At 33.9% G+C, this 21,353-nt stretch overlaps 1 protein-coding gene across 2 annotated transcripts in view; it reads right to left on the minus strand.

The window, feature by feature from the left end:
• Nucleotides 1–1,423: 1,423 nt before the first annotated feature.
• SLC12A2 (solute carrier family 12 member 2) overlaps nucleotides 1,424–21,353 on the minus strand; it is a 107,155-nt gene continuing 87,225 nt past the window's right edge. The window contains exons 19-27 of one of the 2 annotated variants that reach the window (XM_003920920.4): nucleotides 21,127–21,206; nucleotides 16,802–16,927; nucleotides 13,925–13,972; nucleotides 12,386–12,508; nucleotides 10,081–10,192; nucleotides 8,092–8,178; nucleotides 6,873–7,008; nucleotides 6,496–6,563; nucleotides 1,424–4,576 (exon numbers count right to left, since the gene is read on the minus strand). In XM_003920920.4, the coding sequence (XP_003920969.3) occupies nucleotides 4,441–4,576; nucleotides 6,496–6,563; nucleotides 6,873–7,008; nucleotides 8,092–8,178; nucleotides 10,081–10,192; nucleotides 12,386–12,508; nucleotides 13,925–13,972; nucleotides 16,802–16,927; nucleotides 21,127–21,206 (916 nt within the window). In that variant the 3' untranslated portion in view covers nucleotides 1,424–4,440. The remainder of the gene's footprint in view (nucleotides 4,577–6,495; nucleotides 6,564–6,872; nucleotides 7,009–8,091; nucleotides 8,179–10,080; nucleotides 10,193–12,385; nucleotides 12,509–13,924; nucleotides 13,973–16,801; nucleotides 16,928–21,126; nucleotides 21,207–21,353) is intronic. The other variant, XM_039467851.2, reaches the window with a different exon arrangement.

Here is a 21,353-nt window from a genome sequence, read left to right on the forward strand (position 1 = left end):
CAAGGAAGGCTGCACAGCAGGAGGGGACAAATGAAGAAGCATCTACATTTTCCCTAATAGTTTCAAACTTTTGCCTTGTCTAAGACAAAATTAAATGGTACATTCAAGGGGAAAAAAATGGGCTGAGGTTCTTAATGCTATCATTTAATAGACTATGTTAAATGCCCATCACATAGGTAAAATAGGTTCATGACCATTGCCACCAGATTCCTTAAAGGACAATGAGACTTAGATCCTTAGGTATTTGAGTACTCTACCAAAAAAAAGTATGTCAAGTTGGTTAACCCACCAACACACTCCATTTATTATCTGAACTAGATAAACTAAGTAGTACTCTCTATCGAGCATATCCTAGAATTTGTACCATCTTTACCCCAAAAGTTAAACATTAAACTACTATATATTTCCTCTGACCCTACAAACTTCCCATAGGCACATAAACAGGGATGCATATCAAATGTATTTATCTTTTTTTTCCTGGTGAATGAACAACAAAAACCTGCTGGCTAAAAGATGAATGGTGTTCCTGTTGTAAAACCTATTGTATGGTCTGAAATTAGAAAATGTCACAAACATAATTGCCTTTAAATTCTCTTTTAGCTTTCTGAATAAGTGAGTAAACTGGCCTCAACAGTGACTTGAGAATAAGACAGACAACAAATCAAAAAATGGATATTTACAATTTGTTTCAAACCTCTTAAGGCAGCCTGTAGCCAACCTATATTTTTAACTATAATTTGCATTACTTGAACACACATTTGCTGGGCAGACAGGGGTAAGTACTTTGGAAATGGACCAATCTATCCCAGCCATTTTATCTTATGGATCAACCGCCAGTGAATGCATAATGAGGAAATTCCTGGAGATGAAAGACCTGGGCTCTAGACCAACATCCTTCCTTGATTTACCACAGGACCTTGGAAAACCCCCTAAACTGCTCCAAGCTGCTTTCTCAAGAAATAAATAATTGTCCTGCATGTATATCACATCTACAGTAATGTTCAAATGAGAAAGTGAAAATGCTTTCTAAAACTCCAAATGAGTTTAGACAAAAATCTTTGGAAGGAAAGAAACATTACATTTAGGGACTATGAAGCCCTTTCAATCTTCTAGTTTCCTCATTCATAAATGAGATTGGCCCAAAGATAAAACAGAATCAGAAAAGCCAGGTCACTTAAAAAAGAAAAACCGTAATATGCCACATCTAGATGGTTCAGGTCATACTGTCAATATGAACAGTGATTATTCCCAGATTTAGGGATAGTGAACGATTTCAAACAACTTTTTGAGGGCATGAATAGTAAGGTAAAAGCTATTTAAAAAATTCAGACACAAATGAAGTAATAGTTACCTAAATGAGATAAAAACCACAAAGTTAGCAAAGACTTACAAAACAGATAAAAATATAAGAATGGACATTAAATAGTTTTAATGAATCCACTTCCTTTATTGCAGTAACCTCTGTACAAAGCAGCAACTGCAATACTCAAGGTTAAAACATTAGAAAAGCATTTGTGTGACAGTTATAGTACAGTATTATCAAAATATTACATTTTCAAACTTAGCAGATAATCATCCACCAGAGCTCAAATCTTTAAATTATTTCCATAGTCTTAAAAAATATGTAATGTCAGAAAGCATATAAAAAGAATGTAAAAGGAAACCTAAAATACAAATGAAATAATGTAACAAATAAATATTTGATTTCAGTAACTGTTAATAATCAGCTTAACACCACCATTCTCTCTAAACTTATTTCTTACTTATAGGACTAATGAACTGTCAAATGCCACGGCATAATTATTTACTTCCAAGCTATCACCAATGATTAGAACTAAAAAAAATTTGGCATAAAAATCAAAATTCAGCATAAAGCTATTTTTAGCTTCAACACTAGCTAGCATCTCTAAGAATTGTTTAAATTTATCAGAGTACTGTAACAACCTTGAAAATTTTTGACCTGGTGTCTAGTGTTAAGTGAAAGTAATGTATTTTTTTTAAGTGAAAAGCTTCTTACATTATTTCACAGACAGTTTTACCCACCCCACATTATGCATATGTAGATATATTTTATGTACTTTATACACACATGTATGACGCATGACATTTGGTTCCTGTAGTACAGATTACAATGTTGTTTTCCTGAATGGGAAAAACTTAAGAAAAAAAAGGTAAGTGTACCTGTGCACATTTCAAGATAGCAGCACTCAGTCCATGCCCTATTATCCATTTTAAAAGTTCACACATATTGTTTACTGAATAATATAATATTCCTACAGTCTTTTCCCCCAAACATTGCAAAACCTGCAGTGTTTTACAACAATGCTGAGTTATAATGTAGAAAATTTTTTTTTAGAAAATCAGTTACTTCATTTTCCTAATATTCTGAATTCAAGTTATCAGAGCTCTATACTTAGCTCATACTCATGCAACAAAAATGCTGCATACCATTGAAAATCATAATAATGTTAATAGATGTCTATTCAAGATTCATGAAAACCACTGGGCATGGTGGCTCACACCTGTAATCCCAGCACTTTTGGAGGCTGAGATGGGTGGATCACAAGGTCAAGAGATCAAGACCATCCTGGCCAAAATAATGAAACCCCGTCCCTACTAAAAATACAAAAATCAGCTGGGTGTGTTGGCATGTGCCTGTAGTCCCAGCTATTTGAAAGGCTGAAACAGGAGAATCACTTGAACCCAGAAGGTGGAGGTTGAAGTGAGCCGAGATCGCACCATTGCACTCCAGCCTGGCAACAGAGATTCTGTCTCAAAAAAAAAGATTCATGAAAACCTGCATATATCCTCTACCACTGAAACATATATCAATTAACCCACTTAACAGTACTTCAGGTGAAGTATTCTCCATTTTCTAACTGGATGATAACTGTGTGAAATTACAGAATGCCCTTCAAATGATCACCTTTGTTCTATGAAACCTGTATCTGTTAATCTGATTTTGAACTTATGTTTACTAAAACAAAAGGTTTGCCTAATGAATCTTGATTATTTTTAAATGCAAAATACCAGCAACATAAATTTCATTATATATACACATGTGCATCTGTGTATGCATATACATATACACACACACATATACAAATATGTAGACATAAATCCCTTGAAATGTTTTCAGGAAATCCTTCCTTGAATAATAAATGAAAAACTTCACATTAATAATTTTATATAAAGCTTTTAGTAACAGTACATATGCATTGTCGAAATTGTACTAATAGACTATGATGTCAAAACGGACATTTCAAAAGCACAAACTGGCAGTTTTTCTCAACACAATAGTTTTAAAGTATTAAGAATGGATTAAATTTTAATGTTCAGAATAATATGTTCAAACCTGAGTGTATTAAGACTAAGTGTACTTGACAATTGAATGAATTAAGCCTAAAAACATTTCTCTAAGAAACCAGTGGTCCATTTAACCATTTGATGAAACATTATTTTAATGACTTGTAAAGGATAGTACAGTATACTGAAATTCCACTTAGTGTTTATTGAAATATTCTATTAAATGACATTGCTTTGTCTAAATTTCCTCCAGAAAAATCTGTTAGCATTTCTTAAAAGTCCCTCAGATTTGAGGGAAATTCTAAATTAGGACAGTTTTCTCTCCAAATAAATATGAATGCTCTTGAGTAACTTTTTTTAAAGAATGATGTGATTTTTCAGCATGGCATACAGAAATTAAGTATGGGATAAATCTTCAATCTTCCCTAAGGTTTCAATAATAACAACAGCCAATCAGAGGGGTTAAAAAGGTATTTGGGGGCCTTTTCTTCATAGCTCTATATTTACAAATACTCATATAAACCTTACCGTGGGGTTACTTTTGGTTACCATCTCCCCTTCCCCAATCATTAATCTGCCCTAATTCTCACCTTTAATATCTAACAGATACATTTACAAAAGTAACAAAACACATACAGTACTCAACATTAAATGGTCAATGAAAGAAGACAAGCAGTGTTCATTTTGTTTTAAAGTGGAAGAGACTAGAAATAAAAACAATAGTTGAAGGCAAAGTTTGACATTCTATAAATTTATAAAAGAGGATATATGGATGAAATTTGGTTATTTTCAAAAGGCACCTCGAGGCTAAAGGCTTTTTGTACTCCTTTCATCAATCAAAAAGTAACACGCTTTTATTGCTATTCAAGTAGCAAAGGAAAACTCTACTCTTACAAACTTCAGTTCAATAGAGAAGAATCACCATTCATTAAGACTGAGATATGAAATTTGACTAAAACTGAAGTCTCCATACACATATCAATGGAGCAACTTTCCTGTGTGCTTTCAAATTAATGAAATCGTGAAAGAAAAGTCACCATTTGCCATTGTGATGTTAATGTGTCACTGAAGATTTCAGTTACTACACTAGGCACTGAAGTACCATTCTGGAGGGCTGTCCACTGTATAGAACATTTATGAATAGAAGGTAAGGACACTCTGATGATTCCCACGAACTAAGAGGATTGGTGGTAGGTCCTTAGATAGAGCTTCTAACCATGCCATGTAGAGCGCACTAGACACAGCACCTTTCCGTGCAACTGGGAGACTCCTGGTATCAAAAAGAGAGAGAAAAAAAAAAAAACGTGAGCAATGCATTTACAGAATAAAATGTAGCAAAGTTTATAAAATAGATTACAGTAACTAGAAATTACTATAACTACAGAATATTTCTGAGTGAAGGAGAATTCTGCATATAGAATAACAACTACAGTCGTGTTCCTTAGCAATGGACATACATTTGTTAGAACTTATTGTTAGGCAATTTTGCCCTTGTGAAAACATCAGGGGAGTACTTACACAAACCTAGATTGTATAGCCTACTACACATCTAGGCTATGACACAGCCTTTTGCTCTTAGGCTACAAACCTGTATAATATGTGACTGTACTGAATACCACAGGCAAGTGTAACATGATGGTAAGCATTTGTATATCTAAATATAGAAAGAGTACAGTAAAAATATGTTTTTTCTTTTTTTTTAGAGAGATGGGGTCTCAATACATTGCTCAAGCTGGACTCAAAATTCCACGGCTCAAGCAATCCTCCCACCTTAGTCTCCCAAGTAGCCAAGACTACAGGTGCACACCACCATGCCCAGCTTAACATATAGTATTATAATATTATGGTACCACCATCATACATGTGGATATACAAGACTCTAATCTTTCAACAAAAGACTTAAAAATTTGTTCATAAGAACAGTAAATATTTCTATAAACCAGAGTACATTCGGTATCTAACACTAAATCCTAGATTTCTCCTTCTTCAATAAGAATAGAATTCTTTTAGGTGAAAGGTATGTTTACTATCAAAATTTAAAAAACAGAAGCTATATTGCAATTTTTATCTTCTCTTATCTCAGTTTTGATGTTTTTGAGATGGAGTATCCCACTGTCACCCAGGCTGTAGTACAGTGGCACAATCTCTGCTCACTGCAACCTCTGCCTCCCAGGTTCAAGCGATTCCCCTGCCTCAGCCTCCCAAGTAGTTGGAATTACAGGCGCCTGCCACCAGGCCAGGCAATTTTTTTGTATTTTTAGTAGAGACAGGGTCTCACTATGTTGGCAGGCTGGTCTTAAACTCCTGATCTCGTGATTCACCCACCTCGGCCTCTCAAAGTGTTGGAATTACAGGTGTGAGCCACCACGCCTGGCCTCAGTTTTAATTTCTATTTATGAATGGTAGTAGCAGTGACCAGTTGCTGTATAAAGTTTTTCTCTGAATTTCAATGTTGTAATGTCTCTTCCATTACAGGTATTTCATTATCAGCAAAACTTGCAAGTTTCTGATATATTAAATGTTTGTTGTTAAACTAACAATCTTTTGGTAGTTTTTTTCATTATTTGACTCTTTGTGTGTTGGGGGGAGGCCTGAGTTTTCCTATCTAAGGACACAGGCTCCAGATCTGAGAAAATGTGGGTTCAAAGAATATCTAGTATCGTTTAGTAAAGGAAAAGCCAAAGTAGACATTCAGCATCTGTATTTAACTCAAGAACAATGTGTCTGTATGTAAAAATTTGTGTGTGGGAAACATAAGAATGGGAATACAGATAGAAATCACTATTCAAATTTAATCTTCCAAATAACTTTTTTGGGGTTATTTTCAAGAGGAAGCTGTCCGGGGTACAAGTTTTAACATAGGATCCTCCTATCCCATACATGCTTAATGGCTATGCTGTAGTGTTCACCAAGATAAGGAATTTTGAAAAGTTGAGAAGAAGAGTAAACAAAAGGTTCCAATATAACCTATCATGATTAAAAAAACTACTTGGGATTCATATAAGCTTAAAGATTTGTCTGTCTTTCTCCACATGCTTAAAGCGTAGTGTATTTTTACAAGTTTGTTTTTCCCTCCTGATAAACACTAAGTCAATATGGGTGTTACATAGATATGTAGTTGGAATAGAAATCAATTCAAAGCATATTATCATAAATTAGCAAGAAAATCTTTATAAAGATATTACTTACATGACAATAATATTAGCTGTGCTTGAATGTTCCTTTAATAATTCATTTAACCTGATCTGCCGGTATGTCTGAAATGAAACAGTTGGAAAGTCATTCCTAGACCCTATGGAAATTAGAATTTAGCATGGTCCATAAAACTACAAGGAATTAAAAAGAAACTCAAATGAATTTTAGTGTAATAAAAATACCTGTTCTCTATTTTTTAAAAATGCTTTCCACTAATCTCATATAAATCTAATTTAAGGTAGAGTTCATTTATACAACTGATCCCTCCCATATCAAATTGAAGTTCTTAGTTTTTATGTTGGAGGTATCTTTAAAAACTAAAAATTATACTATAAAAGATGAATGACAAGGAAGAAGAAGAGAGAGAATACCTTGGTCTTATAAAGTTCAAGCTCATTATCCGTTATTCGCCATGGTTCATCTTCTTTCATTTTATCTGCAATATCTTGCTCTTTATCATCTTCATGAAGTCTGTATGGCTCAATCATTTCCTCAAAAGCTACAATACTTTAAAAAGCAGAGAGAATACTGACAACTAATCTAATTTTAAGTTATGTAACAGCAGAATCTTAAATACTAAATTATAACTTACAAAGTTAGTGCCTCTCATTTATTATGCTCCTCTCCATATCCCAACAATAATAATGACTTTGGCAATTTATTTTGAAAACAGCAATTTCTAGTCTCTCGAACTGAAAATTAGAACCCATATGGACAATATAGATTCTGCATCCCTAATTTAAAATCCAAAATGCTTCAAAATCTGAAACCTTCTAAGCACCAATGATGTTCAATGGAAATGCTCACTGGAGCATTCTGAATTTCTGAATTTTGGATTAGGGATGCTAAACTAGCATGCATAATGAAAATATTTCAAAATAAAAATAATCTGAAATCTGAAACACTTGTGGTTGGTCTCAAACATTTGGGATTAGAAATCTCCAACCTGTAATAAAATTGCACTTTTAACTGCTAAAGCTGATCTCCTCGTATCTAACCTCTCCCACTATGGCCATTTTCTCTCAACCTAAATAAATTTTACCATAGTACCCAAAATGATCCCTTTGAGCAGTAAGTCAAATTGCGTTACTCCTCTGCTCAAAACACCCAAAGGTTTTCCCAGTTATCAATGAATAAAAGTAGTGTAAAAAAAAAAAATAGAACATTTTGAAGGGGAAAGGACACAAAAAATTTAAGAAAATGCAAAATTAACTTCTACATCCAAATATACTTACCAGTAAAATAACATGAATGGCATTCTAATCCTCTATGAACATGAAAAACATATTTTTCAGTATCAAATCTAGTATGAAGCACCTGGTATACACTGTTTTACAACAGAAGCAACCTCACCCTGATAACAACCTTACAAAATGTAAAATTATAACTTAAATCCTCTCTGAATATTGAAAACTCTAGATTTTGTTTAATATCTGCTACATGCATGGCAACTATCAATACAAGATTTTTAAAATACTGACTTCACATGTAATTAATAGCAGGAAAAAAAAAATCTCTGGGTAAATTAAGTTGAATCTGTGTCTGAGTATGCCATCTATAAAAGGATCAGAAATTTGTAGAGTAACTTACTTTTCTTTCTTTGGTTTGGTATTGATATCTCCTAGGACCATAATATCAGAGAAGTCTATCCGGAACTTGCTAAGCAAAGTAGCCATCCTACAACAAGAATAAATAAAATTAAGATACAAGTATTTTTATTCAGAATCCATATATTTGAAAAGCATGATTTATAGAAAAAGTCAGTCTATCATGTGCATAACAATGTCCATTTGAATTAATTTACACCATTCATTTACAAAGTAGACTTAAATTCACTGAGTAGAGACTACTGTTACATTCTTTTACTTTCTCTGAAACTCTTCTTTGTACTGAGTAATGGACAAAGAAAGACATTAATAATGAGATTTAAATGGCAGCTAATGTTTCTTAAGTTGATTTTAGTCAAATTACACTGATTAAGTACATAGATTTCAATAAAAACTAGTAGACTAGTTTTGGATTATTTTTGGATTATTCTTTCATCCAAGAAGATTTATTTTTGGATAATTTCTTTCTGGATTATTTGTTCATCCAAGAAAAATGCTTATCTCAGTGCCCAAATATAACCTATGGGCCATACTGAAGATACAGCTGGTGGCAGATTAAGTTCATAGCATCATGAAGGGGGAGGAAACTGGGATAGGACATAGAAAAGCAGCATCAACAAGCCTGATTTTTCAGTAAATAACTTTCTGAAGCCATAGTTGACAATGAAACATTGGTGGCAACAACAGAAAAGTTGAAGTTCACATATACACAAAAAGCAATTAGCAAAATGCAATTTTACTTGTAATAAAAAATGTTTATAAACTGAGACATGAGAAAACAGATGTGCTCAGGTTTAACTATTAAATTTATTACTAGTATTTCTTGCATAATTCACTATTTGAAATGAATAAACACCTCGCTGAATTTCAGGATCTATCTACTAAGTGCCTATTATAAAACACGTTAAACATTACAGGGCCCAGAAAACTCAAATTTAAGAAAAGAATACCAGCCGGAATGTGATGAGTGGTAGGCATCAAGTATATTGTGATTCCAGAAAGAAACACAACTAGATTGGTGGGGAGGTAAGTGGGGAAAAACAGAGAAGATACTATGAAGAACTGAGCTGGATTTTAAAGAATGCAGTAAATAGATAAAAGGAGAGGCAATTGAAGAACTATTTACAGTAGAAAGATGAGAGTAGGCAAAAGAGTAAAAAGCCTGAAGTCACATGCATATTTAGGGCAAATGGAAAAGTGTACTGAAGTATAAGGCATACTGGGGGAAATAGAAGAATAGAAAATGAATGAGAAGATAGATTGTCAAGGGCCTTGACTGCTACATTATAACAATTAAATTTTGTACGGCAGGTAGCAGAGAAGTTGTTAAAGTATTTTGGGTAGAGGAATGATATGGTCAAAACTCTGCTTTCTGAAAACAAAACTGGGTTTCAATGCTTCTAAGTACCCGTGTCTTACCTTTGACCCATAATGTATACAATATACACATTAGTTCAAAGATTATGCACATTATGTGCTCTGTACAATATATTCATTATAGGTCAAAGATAAAAAGAGGGTATTTAGAAAGCAGGAGAGAAATAATTGAAACAAACTAGAATTGTGACAGTACAGACAAAAGAAATATGATGGATGACAACAGCATCCTGCATTTTGTTGTCTGGAAGTCTACAACATAATGTAACGCTTATATAAACATGTAATGTTTGTGCACTTTCTCCCTTGATTAAAAGAAAAATGTTGCTTAGCATTTTAATGTTACAAGCATTTAAGAAGAACCTTCTAAAATGCTAACATGTTAAAAAAAGTACATCTAAGTAAAATTAGGTATCTACTAAACACGAACACTAAAGAGAACAAGGTTATATTTAACTAAAATTTTTAACTTCAGTAAAAAACAAAGCAACATAATTAGACATTTTCTGGGTTGTCCAATTTTCATCTCATCAAATTTATACTGCAGCAATGAAGTGCTACTAGGTTAATGCCCTTCAATGTGAAATAAACTTACGCTCTCCGGTCATGGTCTATTCTGTTTATCTTTCCACCAATGAATACTCTGATCTTACAGTCCTTCCATTTTTTCTTGGTAGTCAGAAGGTAAGGTATCAATAAGGTCAAACCTGAATTATAAAAATAAATCATTTACTAAATGTTAGTTTCTTAATCAAGAACATTAATTCAATTTAATCTTGAGAAACATGTTTACTACAACTCCATAAACAAAATTCTTCTTTCTGCCCTTCCTTGATAATTCAGTCAAAAAGCCATTAGCAGACCTGAGCAAGAAGGGACTCCTAATGGAGTCTGAGCTCATTCAAGGAAGACAGCCAAATGGGATAGTGTTCTAGTAAAGTCAGGAGACTAGTCACGTACAACGAGATTGAGAAAATAAGTGTTAGACTTCAGTGGGAGTTGTGTTTAACATTGGAGTTAGAAATACAAAAAGGGAGAAGCTGAACTGAAATTGTTTTTTGATCTCCATTTATATCTCCACACACACATTTACATGGAGTGCCTGGCTCCGTACATTGAGAAGGCCTGGGAGCATTGACACTCTAGTAGCCACAAGCATATCTAATGCCCTGATCTTTGTTTCTAAACACTACTATTCAGTAAAAGGAACCAGCATTCCTTGGATTAAAGGTTACTTTCGTGGCTGTGAAGGGAAAGTGCAAAACAATAAAACCAAGTCTGGAACATCTTCTTGTGTCAGAAAATAACTCAAAGAATGACTGGGACATGATAAACGGAAACAAATCAGCCTAAGGAGGATTCCGCTGGTGAAATATGGGACAACTGGAACATCAAACCAAATAAAAGTAACAAATTATATCCTGGCATATTTTGGATATTAGACCCCACCCAAATCTCATGATGAACTGCAATTAATCCCCAATCCTGAAGGTGGAGCTTAGTGGGAGGTGTTTGGATCTTTGGGGGTGGGTCCTTCAAGGTTTGGTGCTTTGTGATAGTTCTCATGAGATTGGGTCATTTAAAAGTATGTGGCATCTCTGTCTCCTCTCTATGTCTCTCTCATTCCTGCTTTCATCATGTGATTTGCCTGCTTTTGCTTTGCCTTCTGCCATAAGTAAAAGTTCCCTGAGGCCTATCCAGAAGCTGAATGATGTCAGCACCAAGCTTGTGCATCCTGCAGAATCATCCGCTGATTAAACCTCTTTTCTTTATAATCTACGCAGTCTCAAGTATTTCTTTGAAGCAATAAAAGAGTAGTCTAATACATATTCCATTGAATATCAATAAAATAGAAATCATTGAGTCCACACTGATAGAAATAAAGAGAAAGCTCTTTCTTACAATAAAATGCCAACTAATAAATGAGGAAGTGTTGGAATTGTAAAATCATCATTTGACAACCACAACAATAAATTCAGGGAAACATCAATGGATGCTAAAGATAGTGATGAAGGCTGCAAGAAGAATGGTGTATTTACATAGTCTCAGAGTAACTCCCCTGTGCCATCCCCAATACCTGTAATTATAAAGGTGGTGGGAAGATAACTTTTCAGTGAATAAACCTGGTGAAAACCATAGTACTCAGTAATTAAAGTTAATTTCACCAGTGATGGGACAAATCAATATCCTGTGCCATCTAATGAGATACAGACAGAAGAGCACAGCATTACTTCTGTGATATTTCTGCCAAAGATAGATAACCTAAAACTAGTTATAATAAAACATTAGGCCAAGCGCAGTGGCTCACACCTGTAATCCCAGCACTGTGGAAGGTTGAGGCGGGCAGCTCAGCTGAGGTTGGGAGTTCAAGACCTGCCTGACCAACATGGAGCAACATCATTTCTACTAAAAATACAAAATTAGCTAGGCTTGGTGGCGCATGCCAGTAATGTTAGCTACTCGGGAAGCTGAGGCAGGAGAATCGCTCGAACCTGGAAGGCGGAGGTTGCAGTGAACTGAGATTGCACTACTGCACTCCAGCCTGGGCAGTAAGAATGAAACTCCATCTCATAATAAATAAATAAATTAAATAAATACATAAATAAAACATTAAATAGCACTTCAAATTGGGTGACAGTCAACAAAAAGGTTGGCAACATTTTTAAAAAAATGCTAAGGTCATGAAGCTCAAGGAAGTACAACTGAACAACCTCTGCGTTAAGGATACTGAAGAGACCAGACAACTAAATGCTGTGCCTGATTCTGAAATTAATCCTTTTACTTTTGGGAATGCTGGCAAAATTTGAATGGGGTCTATGGGTAACTAAGGTATACCATTTCTTATTATTCTCACAATTTCAGTATATTTAAAATCATTTTTAAAAAATTAACAGCCTTACCTCCATCATCAAAAAGCCACCAGACATCAATAGTATTCTTCCCTTGTTTTTTCTGAAACTGTGTACTAGCTTCAAGAAGCTTTTGGTCAGCTACATTTAAAGGCACAATAGGGCCTTTGGATTCTAAAGGATTAAGCAAAAAATAAAACGTAAGGAAAGTAAATGTTAAAAGCCCTTTGCTGAATTCCTATCGTTTCCTAATTTTTGTATTTAGATGTTTATAATACAGACAATTGCATACGTCATCTACCATAAGCTTTCAGTTGTTTACAATAAAACTGTATTTTATAAATGGCTACAGAGAAATAACTCTTTACGATAGCTAAACCAATCAAAAGTATCTTCCTAATTACTAATATATTCAAGCATTCTGAATGAATGTAAGAGAATCATAAACATCAATCAAAAAAATTATACTGGGCTCTAGATTTTGTGTTTTTTTGAAAAGCTGTTTTAGTCTAACTAGACACATCAAGTTTATACCTGTTCTGTGAAACTGTTTCTTTGGTAATCTGGTATCTCAATAATTTAAAGCTCAAAACTTTTTAAAAGACAAAGTTGTTATCTGTAATATAAATGAAAGACAGGAATTGAAGACATACCAACATATTCTTACAATTATCACAGTGAAACTTTAGTCTAAGGAAAGACTCCCTCATCTTTACCTATGTTTTGTCCCCAGTATGTGACATCCAATTCTAAAGCCATATAAACACATCTTTCTCTGAACCACAGAAAGATAGTTGGAACTCCTTGGAAGGGCACCCATTTGCTGCAGGCCTGAGAACAATACACCAAGGAGTTCCCATTTATATTCCCAGGAGTTAAAACAAAACAAAACAAAAAACAGCACTGATTCCGTGAGCAAGCAAATGACTATCATGAAACTCCTACACCAAAATTTTAAAAGCAGAAATCCATATTAGGACATCTGATCACTTCTGTAGAATGTCACTTTTCATGCTGCTGTGATATATGCAAACATGACAAATGATTTTGCACGATGAAATAAAATGGCTACCAAACCACACTGCTCCATAACTCTCACCTCTATCTCCTTCTCATAAAATTCATGTATGTTGACATGACTGTGTATCTCCCAAACGCAGCACGACTGTGAGAAATATTGTAATTTTTGAAATGAAAAATATATTAGTATCAAAATTGAGGACTTGGCTGGGTACAACTGATGGTAAAGGATGCAAGTGACACTGCAAATAAAACCTACTTCAGTGTCCCTACTTATCATCTAAACCATGCAGTTTAAAAAAAAAAAAAAGAATACTGGCTGTTTGGGTCTGAATATTTCAGAAATGCTATGATGATTTAAAGGAATTTGTCTGTGATATAATACCATTTTCTGGGAAGATTTAACTCTTTAGTTAGACTAATGATAATTTTTCGAATCTGCATTTATAGAACTGTAACATCACCTCACCATGGAAACAAAAAGTAAGGTTAAAAAAAAGGAATAAGGTTGGAGTTAAAGAGTTTACAGTATGAAAGAGGGATTAAAATAAAATGATGAAAAATGCCTGCCTTTTTTCAACAGTGGTTGAGTTGGAGTCTTGCCATCCTCTTCCTCATCTAGATTATGTTTAAAAAACACAAAAATAAGTTAATTGCCTTTATATTAATAAAATGATGAAAATGTAACTAGAGCACATTTATAAACATAGTATGGAGTAACAGCCCACTGAAGAATAATCAAGAGTGAAGATTAATATTTTCTGCAGAATTTTGAAGCTTTTAAAAAGCAAACATATTTGAGACCCCTCCCCATAGGATGACCAACACTCCTAAATTTAATTCCTATAAAGTTTTTCTTTAAATTTCAGCATATTTTTAAAATTTCTATACTTTCATATTTGAAATAAGTTGAAAAGACATTGAACTGTGGCTTATAGAGTGTAAATATGACATTAAAAACTGATATTGCAGATAATACAATTTTTTTTTTTTTTTTTTTTTGAGACGGAGTTTCGCTCTTGTTACCCAGGCTGGAGGGCGATGGTGCGATCTTGGCTCACCGCAACCTCCTCCTCCTGGGTTCAGGCAATTCTCCTGCCTCAGCCTCCTGAGTGGCTGGGATTACAGGCACACGCCACCATGCCCAGCTAATTTTTAGTATTTTTAGTAGAGACGGGGTTTCACCATGTTGACCAGGATGGTCTTGATCTCTTGACCTCGTGATCTGCCCACCTCGGCCTCCCAAAGTGCTGGGATTACAGGCTTGAGCCACCGCGCCCAGCCAATACAAAAATTTTAAACATGCCACTGCATCACTGTGCAAATGAATAAAGAGCAATTTTAGAAACATTTAATGGAAATTTGTTATTTGTAAAAAATTAATCACCCCTTCAAATATTAAGAAATTTGATCAGAGACAGAAGTATTTTGCTTTAGATAAAATGCCAGGTTATACAGGAGTGATTTTTCTCAAATATATAAATCTATATATGTATGTATGTATGTGTGCATATACTAATCCATTTATATTTAAAGATATCTACAAATATTTTTCTGGCATTAACAATTTTCTCAATCTTATTTTGTTCCCTTAATATAAGTTTGTATTATATTTGTTTACGACATATAAAACTCTGGACTTGGGATAAGAAAGACTATACTGCAGTGGGTTCTGGAGTTAGACTGCAAGACTGCAATCTTACCTCTATGCGTTTTACTAGCTGTGTGAGCTTTAGTTACTGAACTTGCTTTTCTCTTTTGTAGAAAGAGTATTAGTACCTACTTCTTAAGCTTGTTATACTAATGCAAGTATTAATGCACTGAGCTCTGTGCCTAGCAGAAAGTATTTAGAAGGTGTTCGTTTTGACTCCTTGAATGTTGTATAATTCGATAACCAAAGAGACACAACTAAATACTATGGACTTATAATAACTACATCCTAATGTCTCTAATTCTGAAGACGTTTTAAAATGTATAAACTTTTCTATAGTATCTATGCTGCTAACTTTGAGAATAACTAATTACATAGAAAATAAACACAAAATAAAGCAAATGCTAATTTCTTGAACTGCCGACCTCAGGTGATCCGCCTGCCTCAGCCTCCCAAAGTACTGGGATTATAGGCGTGAGCCACTGCGCCCAGCCTAGCAAATGCTAGTTTCTTAAACTTGTAATGGAAAAAGAAGCAATTATATTTAATTTTATGGCATTCAATATTGTTCTTATAAAGAGATACTTAATGAAATTTGTCTGATAAAACTATAAATATAACTACTGATATTCTGCATTCGCTTAAAAGAGCTCAGAAATGTCAAGGGAATCTTGACATTTAAAAATTACAAAGGAAGTTAAAGGCATTTAGATTTTTATAATAAAAAGGTAAGTAAAAACATACTGACCCAGTTTACTGTTCTATAAAAATAGTAATTTCATAAGATCATAACAAATTATTAGCTAATGTATGGGTAACAACCACTATAATGTGGGTGCATGGAGTAGATGCTTGATGTATATTACTTCTCACCCTCCCATCAAAACTTTACCTATTAATTCCTAACAGATTCTGTAGAAAAAGAATGTTTGAAACAAAAGAGAAAAAAAAAAAAGAGGAAATGAAAGAATGTATACTGCAAACTAAAATAAATGCTACAGCATAAGAACAGTTATCAGAATCAGTTTATAGAATTTTGAGGAAAAACAAAATAAATTATAATCAAGCCAACAAAGAACTGAAAAGGAAAATGGGTGTTAACTATAACTTTAACTACTAAGACCCTAAGCCAATAGGGTAAGTAAGGAGGAAAGAAAATAAAAAGCAACATTACTGCTTCTAAGTAATACAGAAGAGATAAACTACACAGAGACATGATTGGTCCAAGGTTACAATTTCAGATAAATAATGGGAAATATTTTGCAGGAATCAAAACTATGTTATGGTTTGATGATTTACAGCATAGACTTTTTTCTTGTTGCGTGTCAGCTGGGAATAGGACAGATGGAGATACTAGACTGAATAGAGGTAGGAGAGTGAGGGTGGGAGAGTAAGATTTGGAAGTCATCCCTCTTTCCTTCTCAAACATGACACACATATTTGTAGATGGAATTATGTGAAAATCTCATGAGTCTGTTACTTTAAAATTACCATGTTGTTTCCAAATTCGAATTTAACCTATGCTTTAAATTAAAATGTTTTCTTTAAAGCAAGTATAAATACAAACACAGAGGCTATATTAGTAAATAATTGGCATGGTTTCTGTTTGATGATCTACTCTAGTACCTTAAAACAGCTAGTCATTCTGTAGCCATTTTTGAAAGCCATAAATTTTACCTGACCAACTAGAAATGACCAGTTTGAGAAGAGGTTATTTTTTCTAAGACATATATTACAATTAAAAATGTCTCCCAAATTAAAACATTACTAAGACTTATTGTTTGAATGAAAATTACCTTTGTGTGTAACAGGTTTTTCACTGAGTGGTTTGGAAGTATCTAAATCGGATTTTTTACTATACTCCACACTTACTACCACATCCTTGGTGCCAGGAGATTTCTCTTGTGATGACAGTAATTCTTCTGTGGACATAAAAGTATTTAAAATAGTATCTACGTCATATTTTAACTGTTGAATAAGGCATTATGGTTTAATAAACTATTATGAAAATGTAAGTTTATTATAAATGACCTATTTAAAAAAACTATGATAACCTGTTTGAAATGACCATTCACTTAAATACATAAACCACAACTGAGTTACAGTTTGAATATCCCTGACTTGAAAATCTGAAATTTTTACATGCTTCACATGATTCTCAAAGGAAATGCTCATTGGAGCATTTCAGATTTTGGATTTCTGGATTAGAAATACTCAACTGGAAAGTACTGTGTAATGCAAATATTCCAAAATCAACCTCCCCCTTCCAGATTCTGAAACACTTCAGGTTCCAAGCATTTTCGATAAAGACACACACGACCTGTATTTGAGTTAAGAGCTGGAGAATTAGTAATGAGTACAATTCATAGAACAGTAGAATCTGGCAGACAGTAATACATAGTATGTGAATCTATTCTGCTCTGAATGTCAATTACATACATAAAAAATGTAAAATGTAACAAATGTTCATAGATATATAAGATGACAGACAACACTGAAAAATTCTATCCACTACTATAAAACCAAGACCAGGAAATAGTCTTCCTAAATTAATGGTGAAAGTACCATTTCTTCATTTTAAAGTAGTTTCTTCATTTTCTCTTTTTGTCAGAGTTAGTAAATATTTGGCTTCCGTCATACAAAAATGTATCACAAAGACAAATATAATATGAAATTGATAGTCTGTCCAATTTATTTTTGTTCATTTACACAAAGCCTCATCACTTATTTGTGTAAATGAAGAGAAGCAAAAGAAACTACATGCCAGTACTTTGCTAAGAGCTCACAGGCCTTAATCTCCTTTTTAATCTTACCAACCAACCTGTACGGTAAATACATTTTAACAGATAAGGAAACTGAGGCTTGGAGTCACCAAATTTGCCCAGGCTACCAAACACCTACCAGTAAAGGCTGAGATTTTTTTAAAGTAGATTTGCCTGACTCCAATGCCTATGCACTTAATTCCTATGCCAAGTCAAATTCCTGTTTTAAAACTTAACGATGAAAAATAAGGCATTCAAAAACATATAATAATGCTTATAAATACATGAAAATACTTTTTAAAAGTTTCAATCACATTCAAACTTCAATAAATGATAGAACTATATAATTTATTTGCCAAACTGTGATACATGAAAGGGAACACTACTATTTGTGTGAACAGGTACTCTAAACCTCAATTCTGGTACAACAAGAAATAAGTGAAATAGCATTTTGCCAAACCTATTCCAGATTGCTGAAAATGCATATTTTGGTTACACAAATAAAGACCTCAAAGCGTTTCTTTCAAAGCTGCAGACTGTCCTTTAAGGGGCCGAAAGAGGGAAGATTAAAACAGTTTAAATACAGAAGCAGATTCCTCTTCTATATTTTTAGGCTTAGTTCCTTCTGATGATTTGGTTAATTAACTGTTAAGGGTAATACGTTAGATATGTAGACTTTCTTAAGCTTATGATATTTCTTAAACTACCAGAAAATCTTCAGAGGATATAAAAATTTTCATGGGTGATCCATTTGCCTCAGCCTTTCAACGTGTGGGATTATAGGCATGAACCACTGCTCCCTGCCATAGTTTTTATACAGTTGACTAAAGTAATAATTATACTTTACTTAGGGTTTAGTCTTCACTTTCAAAAATGCTTTAAAAGGTACACACTATATTATTTTATAATTATTTACATACCATTCTTGATATGTCAAAATTATATAGTAATGATGGGAGACAAGTATACAGTGGGAGGTAGAAAGGCAAACACACAGGGAGACCTCTGTAGTGACAGAATAGCACTGTATCTTTTTTTTTTTTTTTTTTTTTTGCTTGCAACAAAATCTTTATCCAGTAAATTTAATTCAGCCAGTTCAGCTAATATTAACGTGTGAAAGGCTGTTTCCTCTAGAAAAGAGCTTCCAGAACAAAGAATGTGTACTGAAGATAAGGTAAAATATTTAATTTTCTAGAGTGTTTAAAACTTCCAGTATTTGCACTAAGACGACTCTATCTCATTCAAAGAGGGGCCTGGTGAGCCATTGGGAAACAGGCCACCATTGAAAAAAAATTTTTTTATTGTACTTTAAGTTCTGGGTTACAAGTGCAGAACATGCAGGTTTGTTAAACAGGTATACATGTGGCATGGTGGTTGGCTGCACCCATCAACCCATCATCTATATTAGGTACTTCTAATGCTATCCCTCCCCTAACCCCAACTACCTGACAGGCCCTGGTGTGTGATTTTCCCCTCCCTGTGTCCATGTGTTTTCATTGTTCAATTCCCACTTATGAGTGAGAACATGTGGTGTTTGGTTTTGTTCTTGTGTTAGTTTGCTGAGGATACTTTCCAGTTTCATCCATGTCCCTGCAAAGGACATGAACTCATCCTTTTTAATGGCTGCATGGTATTCCATGGTATATATGTGCCACATTTTCTTTATCCAGTCTATCATTGAAGGGCATTTGGGTTGATTCCAAGTCTTTGCTGTTGTGAACAGTGCCACAATAAACATACATGTGCATGTGTCTTTACAGGAGAATGACTTTAAATTTTGGGTATATACCCAGTAATGGGATTGCTGGGTCAAATGGTATTTCTGATTCAAGACCCTTGAAGAATCTCTACACTGTCTTGAACCATGGTTGAAATAAATTATACTCCCACCAACAGCGTAAAAGCTTTCCTATTTCTACACATCCTCTCCAGCATTTGTTGTTTCTGACTTTTTAGTGATCACCATTCTAACTGGCACAAAATGGTATCTCAATGTGGCTTTGATTTGCATTTCTCTAATGACCAGTGATAATGGGCTTTTTTTTCATGTTTGTTGGCTGCATAAATGTCTTCTTTTGAGAACTGTCTGTTCATAACCACTTTTTGATGGGTTTTTTCTGATAAATTTGTTTAAGTTCTTTGTAGATTCTGGCCTTTTGTCAGATATGTAGACTGCAAAAATTTTCTCCCATTCTTTAGGCTGTCTCTTCATTCTGATGATATTTTCCTTTGCTGTGAAGGAGCTCTTTAGTTAAGTTAGATCTCATTTGTCAATTTGGGCTTTTGTTGTCATTGCTTTTGGTGTATTAGTCATGAAGTCTTTGTCCATGCCTATGTCCTGAATGGTATTGCCCAGGTTTTCTTCTAGGGTTTTTATGGTTTTGTGTTAGGTCTTATGTTTAAATCATTAATCCATCTTGAGTTGATTTTTGTATAAGGTGTAAGCAAGGGATCCAGTTTCAGCTTTCTGCATATGTCTAGCCAGTTTCCCCAGCACCATTTATTAAACAGGGAATCCTTTCTCCATTGCCTGTTTTTGTCAGGGCTGTCAAATATCAGATGGTTGTAGGTGTGTGTCGTTATTTCTGAGGCCTCTGTTCTGTTCCATTGGTCTACATATCTGTTTTGGTACCAGTACTATGCTGTTTCGATTACTGTAGCCTTGTAGTACAGTTTAAAGTCGGGTAATGTGATACAATGGTGATTACACAAATGAACACTTAAGTGCCACAGAACTACACAACCACACATAATCGTTTGTAAAACTGCTGAAATCTGAAAAACGTCTGTGGGTTGTTCCAATGTCAACTTCCTGGCTTGGATATAGTACCTTAGAATAAGGAAAGATGTTACCATTGGAAACTGGATGAAGGGTACAGAGGACCTCTCTACATTTTTTGCAACTTCTTGTGAATCTGTAAATATGTTTAAATTAAAAAATGTTTTTTTAAAAAACATTTATCAGGTCTGCTGACGATAGAGAACATTATGACATTTAAGCTTCTACCATCAATATGACTCTATATAAAGCATATTTTTATAAATATGAAAATGTCTAATGATTTAGTGGTCATTTAAAGTTTTGCCTCAGACTATTTTACTCACGTCTTTAAAAAATTTGGCTTAAGCTTATGCTTTGGATTAAATTTTAGTCTCTCCATTAATAATCACTAATCACCATCCAGGCTGGTACAAAGAGAAAACACAAACTTTAGTGAGCCAAATAATGATCTTAAAATGCCATACAGTAAGTCCATGACACATAGTAATTATTAAAAGTAATGAAGTTTGTGAGAATGTAATTTTCTCATAAAGCAGTTTGTATTTTTTAAATTAAAAACTTATTTCCAACAAATTACCTTGTCCTTGAAGATGAGATATATCCAGACCTTCTTTTAGGCGAATCACCACTACTCCATATTGTATGTCAAAGGCATCACTATAAAAAAAACCACAATATTTGTGTTATCCCCTATAAAGATAGTAGATGATTTTTTTCAGAGTAGTCATGAGTATTTATTAAAACAACACTTAAAAAATGCTTATAAACATGTCTAATACCTTCCAACCACTTGATCTTTAAAAT

This window comes from Saimiri boliviensis, chromosome 1, assembly GCF_048565385.1.
Source record: "Saimiri boliviensis isolate mSaiBol1 chromosome 1, mSaiBol1.pri, whole genome shotgun sequence".
NCBI lineage: Eukaryota > Metazoa > Chordata > Mammalia > Primates > Cebidae > Saimiri > Saimiri boliviensis.